The sequence below is a fragment of the Mytilus edulis genome, chromosome 4, assembly GCF_963676685.1.
Source record: "Mytilus edulis chromosome 4, xbMytEdul2.2, whole genome shotgun sequence".
Classification (NCBI taxonomy): Eukaryota; Metazoa; Mollusca; class Bivalvia; order Mytilida; family Mytilidae; genus Mytilus; species Mytilus edulis.
In genome coordinates this window covers 76,806,389-76,827,435 of record NC_092347.1, presented here as the reverse complement: position 1 = coordinate 76,827,435, position 21,047 = coordinate 76,806,389, and the positions used below count along the sequence as shown (strand labels likewise).

Genomic DNA, 21,047 nt, shown 5'->3' with positions numbered 1-21,047 from the left:
TATATATATACTAAATAGATATTCCATTCTATACCTGCATGCTCATACATATATTTTTGTATTACATTGCTATCTATATATGTAAAATTCGTAAGGGTTCCACGGAACCCAGTGTCTCGCCTACTTTTGCTGTTAATCGCAGACTCAACAAAAATGAGGAAAAACATCAATAAAAATTTCCCTCTCGATACTGTCTTTTGATTGAAAGAAGCTTCCAAGTTTGGTAAAAAAAATCCAGGATAGTTTATGAATCTAATAAATGTTTTATAAACTTTAACTGCAGACTGTATGTAATGTTAACTGGAAGAAAAACTAAGTCCATTTATAAGTAAAATACGGAAAAAGTGATTTTTTTTACAAAATTTACTTCTGAATAATATCTTATGATCAGAAACAAGCTTTTGTCTAAGTTTGGTAGAAATCCAGGATAGTTTAAGAACATTATAAAAATTTTAAAAACTTAAACCACAGAGTGAATGTTTTGTTTCTGGCATAAAAGTCCATTTATAAGTAAAATACGGAAAAGTGGAAATTTATTTGTACAAAATTTTCTTCTTGATACTATCTTATGATCACAAACAAGCTTCTGTCCAAGTTTGGTACAAATCAAGGATAGTTTATGAAAGTTATTAAAATTTTAAAAACTTTAACCACAGAGTAAATGTAATGTTTACTCGCATAAAAATTAAGTCCATTTATAAGTAAAATACGGAAATGATGGAATTTTATTTTTACAAAATTTACTTCTGGATACTTTCTTATGATCATAAACAAGCTTCTGTCCAAGTTTGGTAGAAGTTCAGTATAGTTTAAGAAAGTTATTAAAATTTCAAAAACTTTAACCACAGAGTGAATGTTTGTGACCACGACGGAATGTAGGATCGCTTAGTCTCGCTTTTTCGAAGGCTCGACAAAAATGGAGAAGACTTCATAAATCTGTTTGAATTGCGTCTTATCCAATTTGTACTTGAACAAATAAAATATGTTTAAACTAAATGACATTTATGATTATGGATTTAATTCAACAAAGCTGTAGGCAAAGAATTCATTGCTGTTATTTTCTATTGTTGAATGCATCTTTCCAATCGAACTTGAGATGTGAATTTATATCCCTTCGTTAATTTTACGGACGCCATCACAAGTTGGGTGGCCGTTTTCACAGATGACGGATATTTTCCAATGGTCGCTATTACAATCCGTCCTCTTTCCACCCAGAATGTGACCTACTGAACATATGATCAGGTTTGTACTTACATGAGCATCACCACAGGTACCACACGTGGAGCAGGATCTGATAACCTTTCTGGACCACAATTTAATTACTCAATTGAGAAACAATTCAATATGAGCTAAAATACAATGCATGCAAGAACTTCTAAAGAAGAATAACGATTGTCCTTTCACTAAACAAGTCTAAGATTTTGTGACCTATTTTGATCACATATTTCCCCATTGACTTGAAATAATGGATATCACAAATAAATTTAAGTGTCTTGAATCTAAAAATTGGCGACAAAAGATTCCCCGTTTTCTTTATGTGAACTTCACAATCGTGATTTTGTTGTTTTATAACATTCAAAGTTCTTTATTGTAAAGTTGCACTCATCCCTTTGCATACATTACACTTGGAAGCCACGATCATGGTCACTTTTCCTCCATAGAAGTCATAATCATAACTAGTCAAGAGCACATGTTAATAGTGGAGCTGCTAACCCTTCTATCCTAAAACTGTACTTAGGTCATAGTAATTTTATCAAACTGGAGTTCGTATGCGACATAATTAAAATCATCTTAGTCTGACAGTTCTCGTCCAATAAAACACAAGATCTAACTCCCAAATTCAAAGCCAATATTCGTTTTTCTTATGGAACCTTGTCGTACAATTTCAAAGAGATCCATACTCCAGAGACTTAAACTAGTAATTGTCCAGCAATCAGGAAATCCTCCTTATTTGAATATTTTGGGTTAAACCCACAACTTTTTTTGAGGTATGGAACCTAATGACGTTGTGGTACAATTCACAGAGATCCATACACTTATAAATCGATTGTTGTCTTGAAACAAGAAAAATGTTGTTTTATTTGTCCCTCTATTGTTATAGAATTGTAACTTTTGTGGAATGGAACCTTGTAGCTTGTGGTACAATTTCATAGAGATCTATAGACATAACTCAAGTTATTGTCCTGAAACCAGAAAATCTTGTTTTTGGCCCCAATTCCTGAATAGTTTGGGACAATAACCCCTTAAATCAATCCCAACTTCTTTTTGTGGTATGGAACTTGGAAGTACATTTTTATCTAATAAATAATTACTACGCTGACAAACTTATTTTGACACAGTTCATATTGCATATAGGACACTTCAAAAGAATAAACTTTCACACTATGAACTGCTGTCAATTAGAAAGGTGCATTTTAACAAAATAAAACTTTTATTCATATTTCTAATACAAATGTCTCTTCCATTTGTAGATAGTCATGTTCTTATTCCATTAAAACATCAAGTGAATGTGTGTGATGTTGCAATCAAAATTGAAACATAAACATGGACAATGTCAGAAGTATGAAAGTTTGGAATTCCTATGGGGACTAACTGTGCAACTGTGGATTTTTTCCTATTGGAATCAGAATTATTTAGTCATGCCATGCTCTTGTGGGTTTTCTTCTCATTGTTGAAGGTTGAATTGCTAATAATAACATCAAATTCATTTGAACATTATTAGATAGTTGTTTCATTGGCAATTATACCACATCTTATTTTAATTGTCTGCAGAATACATGCACTTAATGAAATCACACACTACAAAGTGATGAGAATGGAAGACAAGAAATAAATAAACATTTGATCCATATCCTTTAAACTGTTTTCTAGGCAATTTAAAACTTCAATGGCCTATGTATGGAGGAATGTAATGGGCATGTCCCCATAGATTTAATTTACGAAGATTGAACTTCTGATAATGACGATTTGCTGGTTGCTAAGAGATCTGTGTGGAATGTAGGTAAACCTGTTAATATATGTATACAAGTTGGCCAATAGTTGAAGATATAAATCATTTGGAACCACAGTTTATTTAATTTATTTAGTCTCTCATCATCATTTTCTGCTTTTTGAGTTTTTTCTGAGAAACTTTTTTCTTTGTAGGTTCCTCTTCTGTTCCTCCTGGTTTAGGTACTGCTATTTCTCTTTCTGCCAGGATAACTTCTATATGACAGGGACTGCTCATGTAGGCTGGAATCAGAAAATAAATTCATTCAAAATCCATATTAAGGCATGTATAATCATGATCCGGTGTCATTTACTCTAATATTAAAATTGGTAGGGTCAGGGGTCGAAATTAGCACTGGTCCGGGTGGTCCGAGACCAGTAGAATTTGCGTCGGACCAGTAGATTTTGTCACCTGGTGGTCCGACGGACCAGTGGAAATTTGTCGATAAAATCCCTGTTTGCATCCCAATTTCGGTTTCTTTACAAAAAAATTTACCTGCGAAATCAATTACTCGGTACTGGGGGATACTAAGTATTGCAATTGAGGCCAAAATAAAAAGATTGTATGTTTGCCCAAACGCGACCGACCCAAAATAAACCCGCCGACTCAAATTCTTTTTTTGACGTTTTTTGGAAGAATTTTTTTTTTTTTCGGATTTATATTGGGTCCGCTCCGTCATCGTACAAAACTCAATGTTTGTCGTCTTTGCGTTTGAAAGTAACTGTGAATAAGATTAAAAAAAAGCGTATAAGAGAAGCTGTTAATCGATATTAGATGTTCTCTGTTTTTATCTTCTGATTTAACGAACGTAAAGAAGTAAAACATGTGAAGTGGCACAGTTTTTTTACGCTGTAGTTGTTTGTACTACCAAACCCTTAGCTATATGCTCAATGTTAATTTCATCGTGTTATCGAATATCTGATAAGAATATTCAGGTAGATTTGTTCAAAACCATGTGCAATTGAATATTTCCAATGTTATTCTGACAGGAAAGGGATCCGGAAGTTGCGAATTTAAAATCTTGCAAGAAGATTTTGTTTTTACTGAATACAAAGGAATTATTTCTTGATAAATTGTTGTCTTTAATTATAACCTTCCTTTATCATGTAAATTAGATGCCCTTTTATTCAAATAGTTCAAATTTACAAGTCTCATTAGACGGTCAGTACGTTGCAGTTTGAGAGAATTTGGTAAAACTATAATGGCTCACGGAATCAGAAATATAATCTTAACTGAATGTAACTCCTTCTGAATAATTTATTGCAATATAAATATTTTTTCACATGTGCAAAAGTAAAACATTTTTATGGACGCCATATTGGATTTTTATACAATTTGAGAGGAAGCCTCTAGAACCATGACCTAAAAATAAAGTCTTCAGAAAACGTTAACTTTATGCAATTATATTTTATCAATAATGATTATTTTCAAAAATTTAAACTTGATTATTTAAAGAAATAAAATTACAACAAATTCGTTTTTAGTTTGGAGATTCTACAGAACATGTTTTGATCTATTTATAGCCAAATTAGTTTACCTGTGTGATATTAAATGTAAAATATAAAAAAAAATTCAAAACATAAAAAGACACAAACTAAGGATGGTAGATAATAATTCATATAAATATTTCAGGACATTTAATCTATTTTAATAGAAATAGGATTTACAAACTGCAAACAAATTTAATCATTACATAATCAGCTGATATTTTTTTTACACAAACATCTCTACAAAGGTTTGACAGAGAAAAAAAAGATATACTGTTTTAAGATCTATTAATCTTTTCATGCAAATTCGAATAAAAAAAAAAAAAAAAAGAATTTGCCTACCTACCTACCCACACCCAGTCATCATGGGTCGGGTTTGGGCAAACTGAAATATTTTTAATTGTGGCCTGATCAATTTCATTAATATCTTGGGTGAGCGTCCTTCAGAACAACAAAAATGTGGAAATTTTTGGAAAGTCAAATTGCTGGATAAAAAAATACAATAAGTGAAATTTAAAGGGAAGATCTAAATAAAGTTCATGAAATTGACAAAAGGAAACGCAAGTATCAAAAATCCTTGGAAAAAGATCAGGACCAGTAGATTTTCAGTCCACTGGTCCGGCCGGCTAGTAAACAAAAAAGCTTAAATTCGACCCCTGGGTAGGGTTGCAGATTATAGAGTACTGCAACCAAGAAGTAAAAATAAAATGGAATTTGTGACCTTTGTTTTCAATATACTGAATTACACATAATATAGGTCAGTTCCGGGATACGGTTTTCAGACGAATATGTCATGTGACTTCCACCACCATGTGACAAGAATGTATGCATAGAAATTTCCAACACATGTTGAGCAAACGGGTGAATTTTTTTTATTTTATACTGCACAAAATATTTGGGAATTTAAAATCTAAAAGGATGATCACCCTTCCTCAGTCATACGGCAATCCCGATTATGTACTTACAGTGTTCTAGGATTCCCATTACCCGTTACCCGGGGTAAGTGGATTAGGACAACGGGTAAGTCATTTTTTAACCTTTGTCACCCGGTGGTAAGTCAATTTTCAAGTTCGGGGAAGCCGAAAAACTCTTGAAATTTCCCGGTCCTCTTCAATTTTCCCATATCTGCTTTTTATTTTTATTAAATCACGAGAAAAAACTTTGATAAAAGATCGAAGATTTTGTTGATGTCTATCGGCGCTTTTATTCAAGCACACGTTTACTAGGTGTAATCAAGCGCAAAAGAGACCACATTCTTCTCCTATCATTCTAAAAGTCGGTCACGGTGTCGGTAAAATCGGAAAATCCGGATTGATAACTGGTGCTTAAATCGGGACATAAACGATTTTTTTTCTTGTCATCGGAGGAAAATAAACTTACAGTTGCATTTATTATAGCTCTTAATAAATGACATAGTAATAACTATAACATATTTGTCAAATTTAGTAAGAAATCGTTTTTTTTAAATTTTGTACAAAATTCAATCGTATCCGAATCCAGCTTTGTTCAGACAAACTTCACAACATATAATTTAAAGCATGTCATAAAAGTTTTTAAATTTAAAATCTATGTGCAACAAATGACTTATCCTTAATCATTAATGTTCAGTGAATCAGCTTGAAAAATATTCAGTATTTTATAAAGAGCATGTCTGATTTTTAAAAAGAGTTGCATGTAAGTCCCTTATTTTTTTTACAGTGGATTATTGGTATGAAAGTCAGTGAAGTACTGTTATAGTTCAATGTACTTTTCTGGTGGTATAGGTATATAGTTACAATTAAGCCATATATTTCAAATACTTTTCAATACACTTTAGTCATCATTGCTTCATACAAAACATCATTTGACATCACAAAAAAGGGTACTTTCTGAAGCATGAAAAAGGTGCCAGGAAATGGCTAGAATGCAGGATTTTGCATCATTTACCCCAGAGCTTCTGGGGGCCTTGAGCTGCCCCCAGACCCCCGGCCATAAGGGCGGCGAGCTCGCCGCAGCGGACGGCGCCGTCCGCATTGGTTGGCGGATTTAACTTTTAGATGTGGGTAAGTAATTTTTTTATTGATCTTACCCGTGGTAAGTCAAGGTGCAAAAAAAATCCTAGAACACTGACTTATGGAACATTAATTATTTCTATACTACCCTAGAGAATGACAATTATGAATGTGCTGGAAACTTTTAATAGAGCAGGGATACTGGTAAATGACGTCATAAAGGCGTTCAAAATTGACAATCTTTTCCGGTGAAAGACATGATTCCAGAAATGACCTATATTCCTTTGTCATGGTAATGACACAACATTTTCAGTTGTATACTTTGAGATTGCACTTGCAGAAGTATTCAAGAATCATTTATAAATATTTTCAACATCTTCAAGAAGGATTTTTTTTTCTCTGAAAACAGCACAAACAATCAAATAAAGACTTGAAAGAACAATAGTTTCATTGGATGTTTTTTACAAGTGACAATATTTTCCCTGAATTCCTATGGTGAAAAAATGGTGTGGGGATTATCGCAGAATTTTGTTAAGAAACAGCTTACAGTTATGCAGAACCGTTATGACAATAATGATTAGGTCTATACTTACGGTTAATTCGACCATGAGCTCTGTATGTTCTTCTTCTCATCTTAGGAGCCTCATTAACCATGATGTGTTCAATCACTAAGTGATCAACATCTAAACCCTGAAAACATTAAACAGAAATGTTAATAACTAAACAATGTGTAATCAACATCTAAACCCTGAAAACATTAAACACAAATGTTACCAACTAAACAATGTGTGATCAACATCTAAACCCTGAAAACATTAAACAGAAATGTTAATAACTAAACAATGAAGTCCTCTGTTAAAAGTCCTTATATGTATATTGTGTTCATAGGTAACGGGGCTCGACAATTCATGGTGAAGAATTACAGCACGAAGCCTAGGGTTATTATTCCTGTCACTATCATTGCACCAGAACATGGGATGTTCTTGTCCATAAATGTCTTAGACAGGTTGGAAAGATTGTATACATCTTTTAAACAGAGCAATTTAAACCATCAATTAAATTCTATTTGTTTTTGATAAATCTTGAAAAATTGCAGAATAATCATGATTTTAAACTTTATGACTTGGTAGCACATGAAACACATTTGTGAGGCTGCTGACAATTTATGTCAAATACTGAGACGGAAAACAACAACAAATGGAAGTGTTTAATGACCTTGACTGGCTATACAGCCCTCGCACGGTCGGTAGACGGAAAACATTTGTCCAAATATCATCCTATTAATTACTGCTGTAACATTGACCTTTGCCTCAGTTATGTTAGATTAAAACAAATACTTTGTAGTTTTGCACAAGACATTTTTTTTACTCCCAGAATGATCAGCATAACACAGATAGGAAGAGATCTGACATATAGCTCAAAATATATGATCTCCAAATACAAAATGAAAATAAAGAAATGTAAATAATTGCCAGTGAGAGGCTTAGACAATAACTTGAATTTCTCCTGTCTATTTTAAGGCTTTTGTGACCTTCAGGTGTCATCTATAAACCATAAAATCATATTGAGTCTTGTTCTTTGTTTTGAGGCATCTTCCAGCTGAGCTAAATTTGGAGAAGAATGTACATAATGGTGCAAAAGATATCATAAGGAAAACAATTCTTAAAATATTTCATTCTGTCATTTTTTCTAACATTTACCTTTTTTGAAGTGACCTCAAAAGAAATAAGGTCAGTGATAAAAGTGTACAAGAAGTTAGGGTCAAAGTAATTTTAGCTATAAAATGAGAGAAGATTAAGAAACATTTCTTTATATTGTATTTATAGGTAACAGGGCTCGACAATTCATGGTGAAGAATTACAGCACGAAGCCTAGGGTTATTATTCCTGTCACTATCATTGCACCAGAACATGAAATTCTTTATTTGTTCATAGGTAACGGGGCTCGACAATTCATGGTGAAGAATTACAGCACGAAGCCTATGGTTCTTATTCCTGTCACTATCATTGCACCAGAACATGGGACGTTCTAGTCCATAAGTGTCTTAGACAGGTTGGAAAGATAGTTGACATGTTTTATAAGGAGCAATTTCAACTATCAATTAAATTCAATTTGTTTTTGATAAATCTTCAAAAATTGCAGAATAATCATGATTGTTATTTTTATGAATTTGTAGCACAAAAAACACATTTGTGGGGCTGCTGACAATTTATGTCAAATACTGAAAACATTTATCCAAATTTCAGCCTATTTATTATTGCTGTAACCTTGAACTTTGCCATTCACAGTGATAATATTAAAGATAATATTTGTAGATTTGCCAGACTTTTTTTTACTCCCAGATTAATCAATATAACACAGATAGGAACAGATCAAGATATATAATCCTCAAATACAAAATAATCAATGTACATAATAGTGCAAAAGACGTCTTTATGGAAACAATTCTTACTTATATTTCATTCTTTCATTTATTCTGACCTTTGTCATTTTTTGAAGTGACCTCAAAAGTTCAAATAAGGTCAGTGATAAGGTGTACAACAAGTTAGGGTCAAAGTAATTTTAGCTATAAAATGAGGGATGATTAAGAAACCTTTTTTTAAGACTTAACAGTTCTTTATATTGTGTTCATAGGTAACGGGGCTCGACAATTCATGGTGAAGAATTACAGCACGAAGCCTAGGGTTATTATTCCTGTCACTATCATTGCACCAGAACATGGGACGTTCTAATCCATAAATGTCTTAGACAGGTTGGAAAGATTGTATACATCTTTTAAACAGAGCAATTTAAACCATCAATTAAATTCTATTTGTTTTTGATAAATATTTTGAAAAATTGCAGAATAATCATAATTGTAATCTTTATGACTTTGTAGCACATAAAACACATTTTTGAGGCTGCTGACAATTTTATGACAAATACTGAGACCGAAAACATTTGTCCAAATATCAGCATATTAATTACTGCTGCAACATTGACCTTTGCCTCAGTGATGTTAAATTAAAACAAATATTTAGTAGTTTTGCCATAGACTTTTTTTACTCCCAGAATGATCAGCATAACACAGATAGGAAGAGATCTGACATATAGCTCAAAATATATGATCTCCAAATACAAATGAAAATGAAGAAATGTAACAATTGCCAGTGAGAGGCTCAGACAATAACTTTTGAATTTCTCCAGTCTATTTTAAGGCTTTTGTGACCTTCACGTGTCATCTATAAACCATAAAATCATATTTGGTCTTGTTCTTTGTACGAGGCATTTTCCAGCTGAGCTAAATTTGGAGAAGAATATGTACATAATGGTGCAAAAGATATCATAATGAAAACTATTCTTAAAATATTTCATTCTGTCATGTTTTCTAACATTTACCTTTTTTGAAGTGACCTCAAAAATTCAATATATGTCAGTGATAAGGTGTACAACAAGTTAGGGTCGAACAAGTTTAAGCTATAAAATGAGAGACAATTAAGAAACATTTTTTTAAGCCTAAGCAATTCTTTATATTGTGTTCATAGGTAACGGGGCTCGACAATTCATGGTGAAGAATTACAGCACGAAGCCTAGGGTTATTATTCCTGTCACTATCATTGCACCAGAACATGGAACGTTCTAATCCATAAATGTCTTAGACAGGCTGGAAAGATTGTTGACATGTTTTATAAGGAGCAGTTTCAACTATCAATTAAATTCAATTTGTTTTTGATAAATCTTGAAAAATTGCAGAATAATCATGATTGTTATTTTTATGACTTTGTAGCACAAGAAACACATTTGTGGGGCTGCTGAAAATTTATGTCAAATACTGAAAACATTTATCCAAATATCAGCCTATTTATTATAGCTGTAACCTTGAACTTTGCCATTCACAGTGATAATATTAAAGCAAATATTTGTAGATTTGCCAGACTTTTTTTACTCCCAGATTAATCAACATAGCACAGATAGGAACAGATCAAGATATATAATCCTCAAATACAAAATAATCAATGTACATAATAGTGCAAAAGAGTCTTTATGAAAACAATTCTTACTTATATTTCATTCTTTCATTTATTCTGAACTTTGTCTTTTTTGAAGTGACCTCAAAAGTTCAAATAAGGTCAGTGATAAAGAGTACAACAAGTTAGGGTCAAAGTAATTTTAGCTATAAAATGAGGGATGATTAAGAATCCTTTTTTTAAGACTTAACAGTTCTTTATATTGTGTTCATAGGTAACGGGGCTCGACAATTCATGGTGAAGAATTACAGCACGAAGCCTAGGGTTATTATTCCTGTCACTATCATTGCACCAGAACATGGAACGTTCTAATCCATAATTGTCTTAGACAGGTTGGAAAGATTGTTTGCATAAAAATAGTATTTAATATTTAATACAGAACAATGACTATCAATTAATTTAAGGTCATCCAACTTAAAATTAATCTTGATAATTTATATAATTACAGAAGCATCATTATTTTCATGAATTGAGTTGTAATCTTTATTAACTTGTATGTGTAGTACAAGAAACAGATTTTTGTTCCTGCTGACAAGTTTAATATAGAGTTATAAAATGATGGAAAACAAAACATTTGTCAGCCTTTTAATTGATGCTGTAAGCCTGAATTAAAAATATAAATAAAGAATTGTTATGATTCCCAATGAGACAATAACATTCAAAAATCAGTCCATCTAAAAGCACTTGCAACCCTAACCTTATCTATTATTTCAAAAAAACAAAACCATTCCAAAGAGGGAATCAGGAATCATTTTATCAGACCTTAAACTTCATAAAGTGACCTTGACTATTCAAATTTCATATCAGTGAAAAGGTGTACTGTAGAAGAAATCCTTTTTTAACATTAGGGTCATAGCTCTAAATATTGAAGACATGCTCAGAAACATTTATTATTTGATTTCCTGTGTTTTAATGCCACTTTCAAGCACTGCTTTTGGTCTATTTCGTGGCAGACAACTTTTGTTGGTGGAGGAAGCAAAAGCCCCTGGAGAAAACAATTGACGGCTGATAAAAAAACTGACAATCCTAGTCAATTAAGATTGGAGTCGAAACTGGATTTGGTCTCACAAGCGGTGTTTACTGGCTAATGATTACAGTAGTAACTACTTAGAACACTCTGCCTAAAAGACCCCAGAACATTTAAAAAGACTAGTACTTATATATATTTAATTACATTGTGTTCATAGGTAACGGGGCTCGACAATTCATGGTGAAGAATTACAGCACGAAGCCTAGGGTTATTATTCCTGTCACTATCATTGCACCAGAACATGGAACGTTCTAATCCATAAATGTCTTAGACAGGTTGGAAAGATTGTTTGCATAAAAATAGTATTTAATATTTAATACAGAACAATGACTATCAATTAATTTAAGGTCATCCAACTTAAAATTAATCTTGATAATTTATATAATTACAGAAGCATCATTATTTTCATGAATTGAGTTGTAATCTTTATTAACTTGTATATATGTAGTACAAGAAACAGATTTTTGTTCCTGCTGACAAGTTTAATATAGAGTTATAAAATGATGGAAAACAAAACATTTGTCAGCCTTTTAATTGATGCTGTAAGCCTGAATTAAAAATATAAATAAAGAATTGTTATGATTCCCAATGAGACAATAACATTCAAAAATCAGTCCATCTAAAAGCACTTGCAACCCTAACCTTATCTATTATTTCAAAAAAACAAAACCATTCCAAAGAGGGAATCAGGAATCATTTTATCAGACCTTAAACTTCATAAAGTGACCTTGACTATTCAAATTTCATATCAGTGAAAAGGTGTACTGTAGAAGAAATCCTTTTTTAACATTAGGGTCATAGCTCTAAATATTGAAGACATGCTCAGAAACATTTATTATTTGATTTCCTGTGTTTTAATGCCACTTTCAAGCACTGCTTTTGGTCTATTTCGTGGCAGACAACTTTTGTTGGTGGAGGAAGCAAAAGCCCCTGGAGAAAACAATTGACCGCTGATAAAAAAAACTGACAATCCTAGTCAATTAAGATTGGAGTCGAAACTGGATTTGGTCTCACAACCGGTGTTTACTGGCTAATGATTACAGTAGTAACTACTTAGAACACTCTGCCTAAAAGACCCCAGAACATTTAAAAAGACTAGTACTTATATATATTTAATTACATTGTGTTCATAGGTAACGGGGCTCGACAATTCATGGTGAAGAATTACAGCACGAAGCCTAGGGTTATTATTCCTGTACTATCATTGCACTAGAACATGGGACGTTCTAATCCACAAATGTCTTTAGACAGGTTAATAAGAACTTGAGCATTCAGGTCAGTGCCCAACTTTTATTTATAGTGCCACAATGTCCACATTTGAATTTATTTTCATTGGTGTATGTCAATATATATTTAACAAATCATTTCTCCTTAAATTTTGTTCCATTGAATGATATTTATTCATTCATTCATTAACAATGATGCTTTTATTCCCTATATTTTGTCTATATCAAATGACATACCTTGTATTCAGCATTACTTTCAGCATTTTTCAACAACTGAAGGAGAAATTCAGCACTTTTCTTTGGCCATCTACCTTGTGTTGTTTTGAATTGTTTTGCCTACAAAAACAAATATAGCACATTATTATATTACATAATTAATTTATAATTACATCTTCACAAGGTACGAGGCATCCAAGTCTTCTGTCCCATTAAATATATATGAAGCTTTATACAAATAGCTAACACCTAATCTAGATTGTATTCCACAAGTTTCTAACAGGCAAGACAAAACTAGACCATAATTCCAGCTTCTAGTTAGTATTTGATTGGAGGTTGATTGGGAATTTCAACGCATCCCAACAGAGCTTCAATTTGACATCAGTTAGCAGCAATTATTGCCTACCTTAACTGTGATGCTCCTGCCTTTTTTCAAAATTTACCCTAAAAGGTATAGGGATATCTAGATTCAAAACAATTTTTTTTTTATCAACTTTTGGAATCAGAATATTTTTTTTAAGAAAACAAAAATACCATCTACCGCCTTTTGAAGTTTATTGATCGTTACCTAAACATTTACCATCTTAACTTATTATTTCATTTTAGACAAAAAATATATGTAGGACATTCGTCCTGAACATGAATGAAATATTTGCCACTGGACATAACACAAACCAACAATCAATATGTAGGACATAGTCTTGGTAAACAGGTGTTTAAGGTAGCATCTTCTTAATATTAATCGTGCCTTTCTGATATTGACCTATAATGATTTTGAGTCTCTGTAAATATAGATGTACCTGTGCAGTTCTTCCAATTCTATGATTAAATCTTCTAAAAGGTACACATTCTTTCATGCCCATCACATTTTTCAAGTATCTTGTGGCTCTTTTGACGTGCATGTGTTTTACAGCCTGGGCCGTTTCCCTTGTGTTCTGAAAAATTATAAATCAAACCAACATCATTAGCAGGCTGAGAAAAAAATATTTCATTTTAGACCATATGCTCTGCAGGGCGTAGCTTTATACGACCGCAGAGGTCAAACCCTGAACAGTTGGGGCAAGTATGGACACAACATTCAAGCTTGATACAGCTTGAATTTGGATTGTGATTAAATAGTTGACACAACACGGGTGTCTGACACATAATGAATGTGGTCTAAGAATTTAAACTTAAAAACTTTAAATTGGACATTACCTATTATGGTCCAATATCCAAAATCTAAATACATGGTTAGGCCAAAAAAAAATATATGTCTGTTTCCTGCTGCCAAGGCAAATAAATCAGGGTCGGTAGGTCGGGATTTTTTTTTTTTTTTTTTTTTTTTTTTTTATTTTTGCACTCCCTGTCAGATTTGCAGTCAGTTAAATGTCATGTTTGGTTAGGGTACTGTACCCCAAAATGATTTAATCCCTTTAAAGAAGCTTTAATTGAATAATCCTCCCAGTGCAGACATTTTTTAAACCTTAATGTAGCACATTTTTGCTGGGAGCAGCCATTTTTTGTTTGGGCATAGTAAAATACGGATCCGGAACGATTTTTTTCCCGGATTTGAATAAAAAGATCTAGGGTCGGGGGGTTTGAGTTTATTTTTGCACTCCCTGTCAGATTTGCAGTCAGTTAAATGTCATGTTTGGTTAGGGTACTGTACCCCAAAATGATTTAATCCCTTTAAAGAAGCTTTAATTGAATAATCCTCCCAGTGCAGACATTTTTTAAACCTTAATGTAGCACATTTTTGCTGGGAGCAGCCATTTTTTGTTTGGGCATAGTAAAAATACGGATCCGGAACGATTTTTTCCCCGGATTTGAATAAAAAGATCTAGGGTCGGGGGGTTTGAGTCAGGGTCGGTAAACAGGAAACAGACATATATTTTTTTTTGGCCTTAGATTCAGCATATCAAATTAAAGAACCCCAAGAATTCAATTTTTGATGAAATCAAACTTAGTTTAATTTTGGACCTTTTGGATCTTAACTCATTGGCCCCTGTTGACACGGATATGCATCATTTTTACTTTCGTTTTGCTCCCTGGTGACACATATGTGCGTCATTTTGGTTGGGTCCCGTTTTTGTTAAACCTCTTCTGATTGGTTCCTAGTAGGAGCATGGCTTTAGAGTCACATGATTCTCTAATGAAGATTAATGAGATTTAACACGTGGCACAGTTTTCATTCATAAAATACACATTGCAATTTTACTACTACAGTCATCGATCCGTGAAACGTAAACAATGGCCTTGTGAAAATGAGAAAAGGGGACGTTGCAAACAATGTTTTTCTAACTAAGGGAGAAAAGATGTTAAAATTAAACGTAATGGATGTCATGTGTTTCTTTGTCCGAGCTGTTTCAGAGAATTTCACAAGAAATAATGGAGAAATATATGAAAATTTTTTACAGTACAAAACTACGATAGAGTGCAATAAACAATGAAATAAAAATAAAAGTAAGAATGTATTAATTTTTATTTTACTTTATTTATAAAATATAACATATATTGTCCCTCGTAGAACATATATTGCACTCGCAAGCTCGTGCAATATAAAATTCTACTCGGGACAATATTCCCCAATATTCATGCAATAACCCTATATTATTGAAACAAAAAACAAAACACAACAATTATATCTATTTGATAAATGTTTTTAATTATTTTTTTAAATACACCCTATGTTTACAATCTATGGCAGCCATTTTCCTTCAGGGAGAGAGATGCTGCTGTTGAAAATCTTATCAGGAATACAGTGCAGTTTTCTAAAAATAGATTCAGGGGGCAATGAGTTAATGTAGACCAATTTGAAAATGGGACCAAAAATAAGAATCTACAGACACAGTTAGATTCGGCATATCAAAGAACCCCAATTATTCATTTTTTTGAATTCACACAAAGTTAAATTTTGGACCCTTTGGGCCCCTTATTCCTAAACTGTTGGGACCAAAACTCCCAAAATCAATCCCAACCTTCCTTTTATGGTCATAAACCTTGTGTTTAAATTTCATAGATTTCTATTCACTTACATGTATACTAAAGTTATAGTGCGAAAACCAAAAGTCTTCGGACAGTGCCGCCAGCATATCAAAGAACCCCAACAATTCAATAGACAACTTTAGAGTTCGATGCATTTCCGTCAAAAACTCTGGTTTTAGTGAACGTCATTTGTGCGTTTAGGGGCGTCGTCACTTTCATTCCAATGTTGAGCAAGTGGTTTGAAAACTAATTCTATATTGTACGAATTATTCTGCAAATTGAATTCTCAAAATTGACAATCAGCATTGCTGTCATTAGGAAATAAGTACCTACAGAACAACCATTATTTCTAGTTTATCCTGCACAATGACGATCACTAAGACGCTTGATGAATGTAAATAGTGCAAGGATACAGGCGATCCCCTCTATCTGGTAAATGATGTCATAAAGACGCGTATAGTTGACGAGTTTTTTCCAGTGACGGATGAACTCGAAAGTGGTCTATTTTTGTTAAATTCAAATTTAGTTTAACTTTGGACCATAATGTAGACCAATTTGAAAATGGGACCAAAAATAAGAATCTAAATACACGGTTAGATTTGGCATATCAAAGAAGCCCAATAATTCATAGACTTTGTGTTTAAATTTCATAGCTTTCTATTTACTTATAAAGTTATAGTGCGAAAACCAAATGTCTTCTGACGACGACGTCATACCAATATACGACCGAAACAATTTTAATTTTTGGGTCGTCTAAAAACTTAGTAGTAAAAACATATAATGAACAGAAGAATCTTCTTTTCATGACTGGGTACAAACAAATATTTATAAATTTTGGTCCTATAAAATGTATATTATTGACAGCTTACCTTGAAATGCACTCGCAAGTATGACCCTCTTGCCTTGGCCGCTAAAACAAAAAAAAGAAAATTTTATTACAATTCACAAATATATAATTGTTTTGAGTTAAAATTGTTCTAAAGATGTTTATTAATTGATTAGATTATCAGTTTACACCATTAGTGTATGTAGTGTAATAGTATATATACGAGATATTAAATATGGTAAAAAATTCACTATTATCTAGTCCTTGATAATAATGTTGAGGGTTTTATGTCCTTAAGACATCGACCCACAATATGCAAGATGGGTATAATTTTGTGTTTCCATTTTTTTAGATGTTTTTGATCGAGTACTTGAGTATAGCTAGGTAAATCTAATGAGTACTCGATTAATAATTCTTCACCAAGTAGGTAATAATTACAAACATTTCTAAAACTTTCAAGCATGATTTCAACACGTTCACTGAAAGACATTTTGAAACCAGTTTTCCTTTGATTAATGACTATTTCACCCATTTATTATTTAATAGTGTGTACTATTTTTAAATTGAAATGTACACGCTAATTACTTACATGTAAATAAGCCTTCATAAAGCAAATACTTTTTAAGATAAAAATAATTTCTGTTTACATGGTTATTGCTATAAAGCATAAATATAGGTTGGTACTTACATTTGGTAGGGTTATTGCTATAAAGCATAAATATAGGTTGGTACTTACATTTGGTAGGGTTGTCTGGTTCTGTGGCGTACCGAACCATTTTCTGGAAATAAATCATGAAATTTATTATTCATGGTTTAAAATATTTAAAATATTAAGTCAATATCTTCAAGCATAATGAAAAAATTATTATTACTATTTGAGAGATTCTTCCAGGACCATTACTCTGCACAAATTCATCAGACTGGAAGAAAATTGGAACTTAACCTGTAACTTATTATGATTAACTACATGTATATACCAAATATCAAATCAATATTTTCAAGCAGACAGAAGGTGTGGATAAGTGATTAGCACTGACTGAGATACAAAAGGACTGAGTGCAAACCTGAAGTCCCCTCGACTCTGTCTGGTAGTAGACTAGTAATTAGTGACAACGATATAATTATTCAATCATAAATAGGTACCTCATATGATAAGAAAATATCTAAAGGAAACAAATAATATGCATAATTTGACAATGTCAAAGCTATGCAGGAGATGTAAACAATTAAATTTTTGAAAATAGGGACCGGAAAGATATGGTCCCTGGGCCTATATCATATGAAATCTGTAGCTGTGAAATAAATCTCTCCCAATTTTATAATATAGCACATCTTTTCATAGTCCGAGATTATTCTAACGTGCAACGGCTGTTATGCCAGACAAGCTGGGGTTGTAGGACGTCAGTGATCGTCCCACATCAAAATAGATGCCCTGCTTCGTCGCTACTAATGCCAACAGACGACCTTGGAATTATAAATCGGGTATTTATTTGTTCATTTTTCATTTATCTCTTCATTTATGTAAGTTTCACCTACCTGCCACCCTTTATTTTTTCATATTTAGACAGTTTTCACAGTGACCCACCGATTCTAGCATTTTGACTTTCATTTTGAAAGATTGTGATCACAAGAAAAAAGTAAGGCACAATGGACTATGGGAAATGATGTATGCATATGACTCTAGGTCAATATGAATATATAATCTAACACCTCGCTCATTTATGATGTAAGCAATGTAAATATCCAAAAGATTCCGATACGTTATCGTGATTGGCACTAAATGCTTAATACCAATCTCCTGTAAAGGAGGTGAAAAATCGTGGTTGGCTACTAAATGTTAAATATCAATCTCCTAAAAAGAGGTGAAAAATTAATAAATATTTGCATATTTGAGTCTCGAGGTCTGTAACTTGACGTCAATTTGTAAATAAAAGTGAAAATGTCTGAATTGATGGATTCAGTGTTCCAGCTAGGCCGTTTTCAGAGGGCGCGGCGCCCGCCCTTTTCCGAGTGGCGCCCTGTGCCCTTTTTACAGTTTCCAGGGCGCCCTGCCTTTTTTGAAGATCGATTGCATATTAATTTGCGTATTGATATGATACGCTAATTACTAAATTTTACCTGGGGAAAAGATTATGACTTTGTTTACCACCCCAAGCTAATCAATGGTTACAACTGGTGTCATAATCTGTTGTTATAGGTAATCCGTTTATCGGATGGGTCATTAATGATCATCAACATTAATTCGTTCAAATAGAATCGGTCAGTCGGCAATTATCTTTGAAGAAATGTGCATACAACAACTTGGGCATGTTGGGCACAATTTGCGATGTTTACCCAGGAACATATATATTAGATATACTGTTCCCAGGTTTACCGTAGTTTCATGGAAGAAACGTAATGACAGAAAGTTGGAAAACCATTATAAACTCGTTGAAGACATTGTTTTACTTGTTTTCTGTAAAATAAACAGAAAATTTAGACGTATTTGTCATTGACTGCCTTCATTTTTGATACAAAAATAACAAAATCGGCTGCCATATTGTGATCATATTTACATCCTATTTACGTACTGTTTATAATCCTCCAAAGAAGGAGCACACCCGAATAAAGAAAGATAACTCAATCTGATTTTTTTCCTAGCATTGAGTAACCCATTTACATATTCTAAAATGTGTCTCCATACTTCTTGCTTAAGAATATATATATGTTTAGGTATTTATTTTGAGTTATGGGAAAAGTTAAAGAGGGTCTTAGTAGCAGTGTTTGTAGGGTGCCTTGGTCATCTTTTTCTGTATTCTTTATTTTTGATACTATTTTTCACTGTTGCTTTATATCCTAAAACTGTGAATTTACTGAGCACAGCTGTTTTGTGCTGTATTGCCATCAAGCACAGCAGGGGTAGAAAGGTGAAACTGGTAAAATGTGGTAGACCATAGAAACAGTATGAAACAGATCTCCTTTCAAAACATACTGCATATAAAGTTCAACTGTGCCAAGCAATGATAAAAAAACTTGTGTGACAAGCTGCTTGACAAGTTTTTCAGCCTTAAAAGTAGAAAGATAGAGTTCTATATGGGCTAAAGATGTTGTTCTTGTATAACCTGTGATTCAACAAATAAACACAAATGTTTGATTAACATCTTTTATTAAAATATGCCCTTTTCATATTATCATATCGCGCGTTAAATGCCCTTTTTCAGGATTGGCACCCTGCCCTTTTGAAAACCTAGCTGGAACACTGGGATTACTGTGAAAACTGTCTAAATATGAGAAAATAAAGGGTGGCAGGCAGGTGAAACTTACATAAATAAAGAGATAAATGAAAAAGGAACAAATAGATACCGGATTTTATATAATTCCAAGGCCGTCCATTGGCACCAGAAGCGACGAAGCAGTGCATCTTTTTTGGACGGGCAAATAACCACTTTTTGATATGGGACGAGCTCCGACATCCCATGGCCCAAGATTGCCTGGCAAAACAGCAGTAGGACGTCAGAGTAACTTCGGACTTATCTTTTCACAATATTTTTTCTTGGCTTTTCTGAATTGGCAGTTCCATGAAAATAATTATCAGAATTAAGGAGGCAAGACACAACACACCAATAGTGTAATGGAACAGACGAAGGTAGGCTGGATAACCAAATAATTTAGAAAACCCTGCCATCGTCTTTCACTAATTTTTGTTTGATATTACGTATATAGCAACACATGAAAAGAAGAAATGGTCGAGTTTACTACTTGTATCACAGAAAAGTGTTGAGGATTTTATATTTTGGCTGTAGTTTGAACCAGGGACTTTCTATACTTGGTATAGAAATCGAAAGTCCCTGTTTGAACGATGGTGATCCAAACCACCGATAAATTTGGATTTGTTGTTATAAACAGCGGGGTCAGTTCTTAATGAAGATATGTCATATTGAGAATCTTAAATAATTGGCTCATATATGTAGAATATATTCATTATTTATTAACATATAGCTGGTAGATTACATTAGATTGCTACAAATATTTTACTCAATGTGTGTTGTACCTAATTTTGACGGAAAAGGAAGTATCAATCTGTACCGGAAGTTGTAACATAAAATACCTCATCTCCAACCGGATTGTTCCTTGTCAGTTCAAGAGGACAATACTACATATATAATTAGATTTTCATTATATCTTTAATCGTTTATTCACATATATATATATAATTGTTTGTATTTGACTACCATGTATAGCAAATTGTTTATCCATTCGGTCATTACCATTTATTGTAAATGCGTTTGTGCCAATAAAATATTGTCTATTGTCTATATACACATGGAA

The 21,047-nt window shown here is 32.9% G+C and overlaps 1 protein-coding gene across 1 annotated transcript; it reads right to left on the bottom strand.

The window, feature by feature from the left end:
• Positions 1 to 3,052: 3,052 nt before the first annotated feature.
• Positions 3,053 to 20,795, bottom strand: LOC139520568 (large ribosomal subunit protein uL22-like). Its single transcript, XM_071313361.1, has 7 exons — positions 20,770 to 20,795; positions 17,476 to 17,518; positions 16,783 to 16,823; positions 13,747 to 13,881; positions 12,968 to 13,066; positions 7,061 to 7,157; positions 3,053 to 3,231 (listed from the first exon to the last, which is right to left on the bottom strand). The coding sequence occupies exons 2-7, from the start codon at positions 17,513 to 17,515 to the stop codon at positions 3,083 to 3,085; spliced, it is 561 nt and encodes a 186-aa protein (XP_071169462.1). The 5' UTR covers positions 17,516 to 17,518; positions 20,770 to 20,795; the 3' UTR covers positions 3,053 to 3,082.
• Between the last annotated feature and the right edge of the window lie 252 nt (positions 20,796 to 21,047).

What these genes read in the sequence shown, in the direction of transcription:
- LOC139520568 (XM_071313361.1), bottom strand. Translation starts at nt 17,515, where the DNA reads ATGGTTCGGTACGCCACAGAACCAGACAACCCTACCAAAT. An exon ending in ACTTGCGAGTGCATTTCAAG is followed by an intron (nt 13,882 to 16,782) that starts GTAAGCTGTCAA and finishes ATAATTTTTCAG; the next exon opens with AACACAAGGGAAACGGCCCA. An exon ending in AAAGTAATGCTGAATACAAG is followed by an intron (nt 7,158 to 12,967) that starts GTATGTCATTTG and finishes TAATGTTTTCAG; the next exon opens with GGTTTAGATGTTGATCACTT.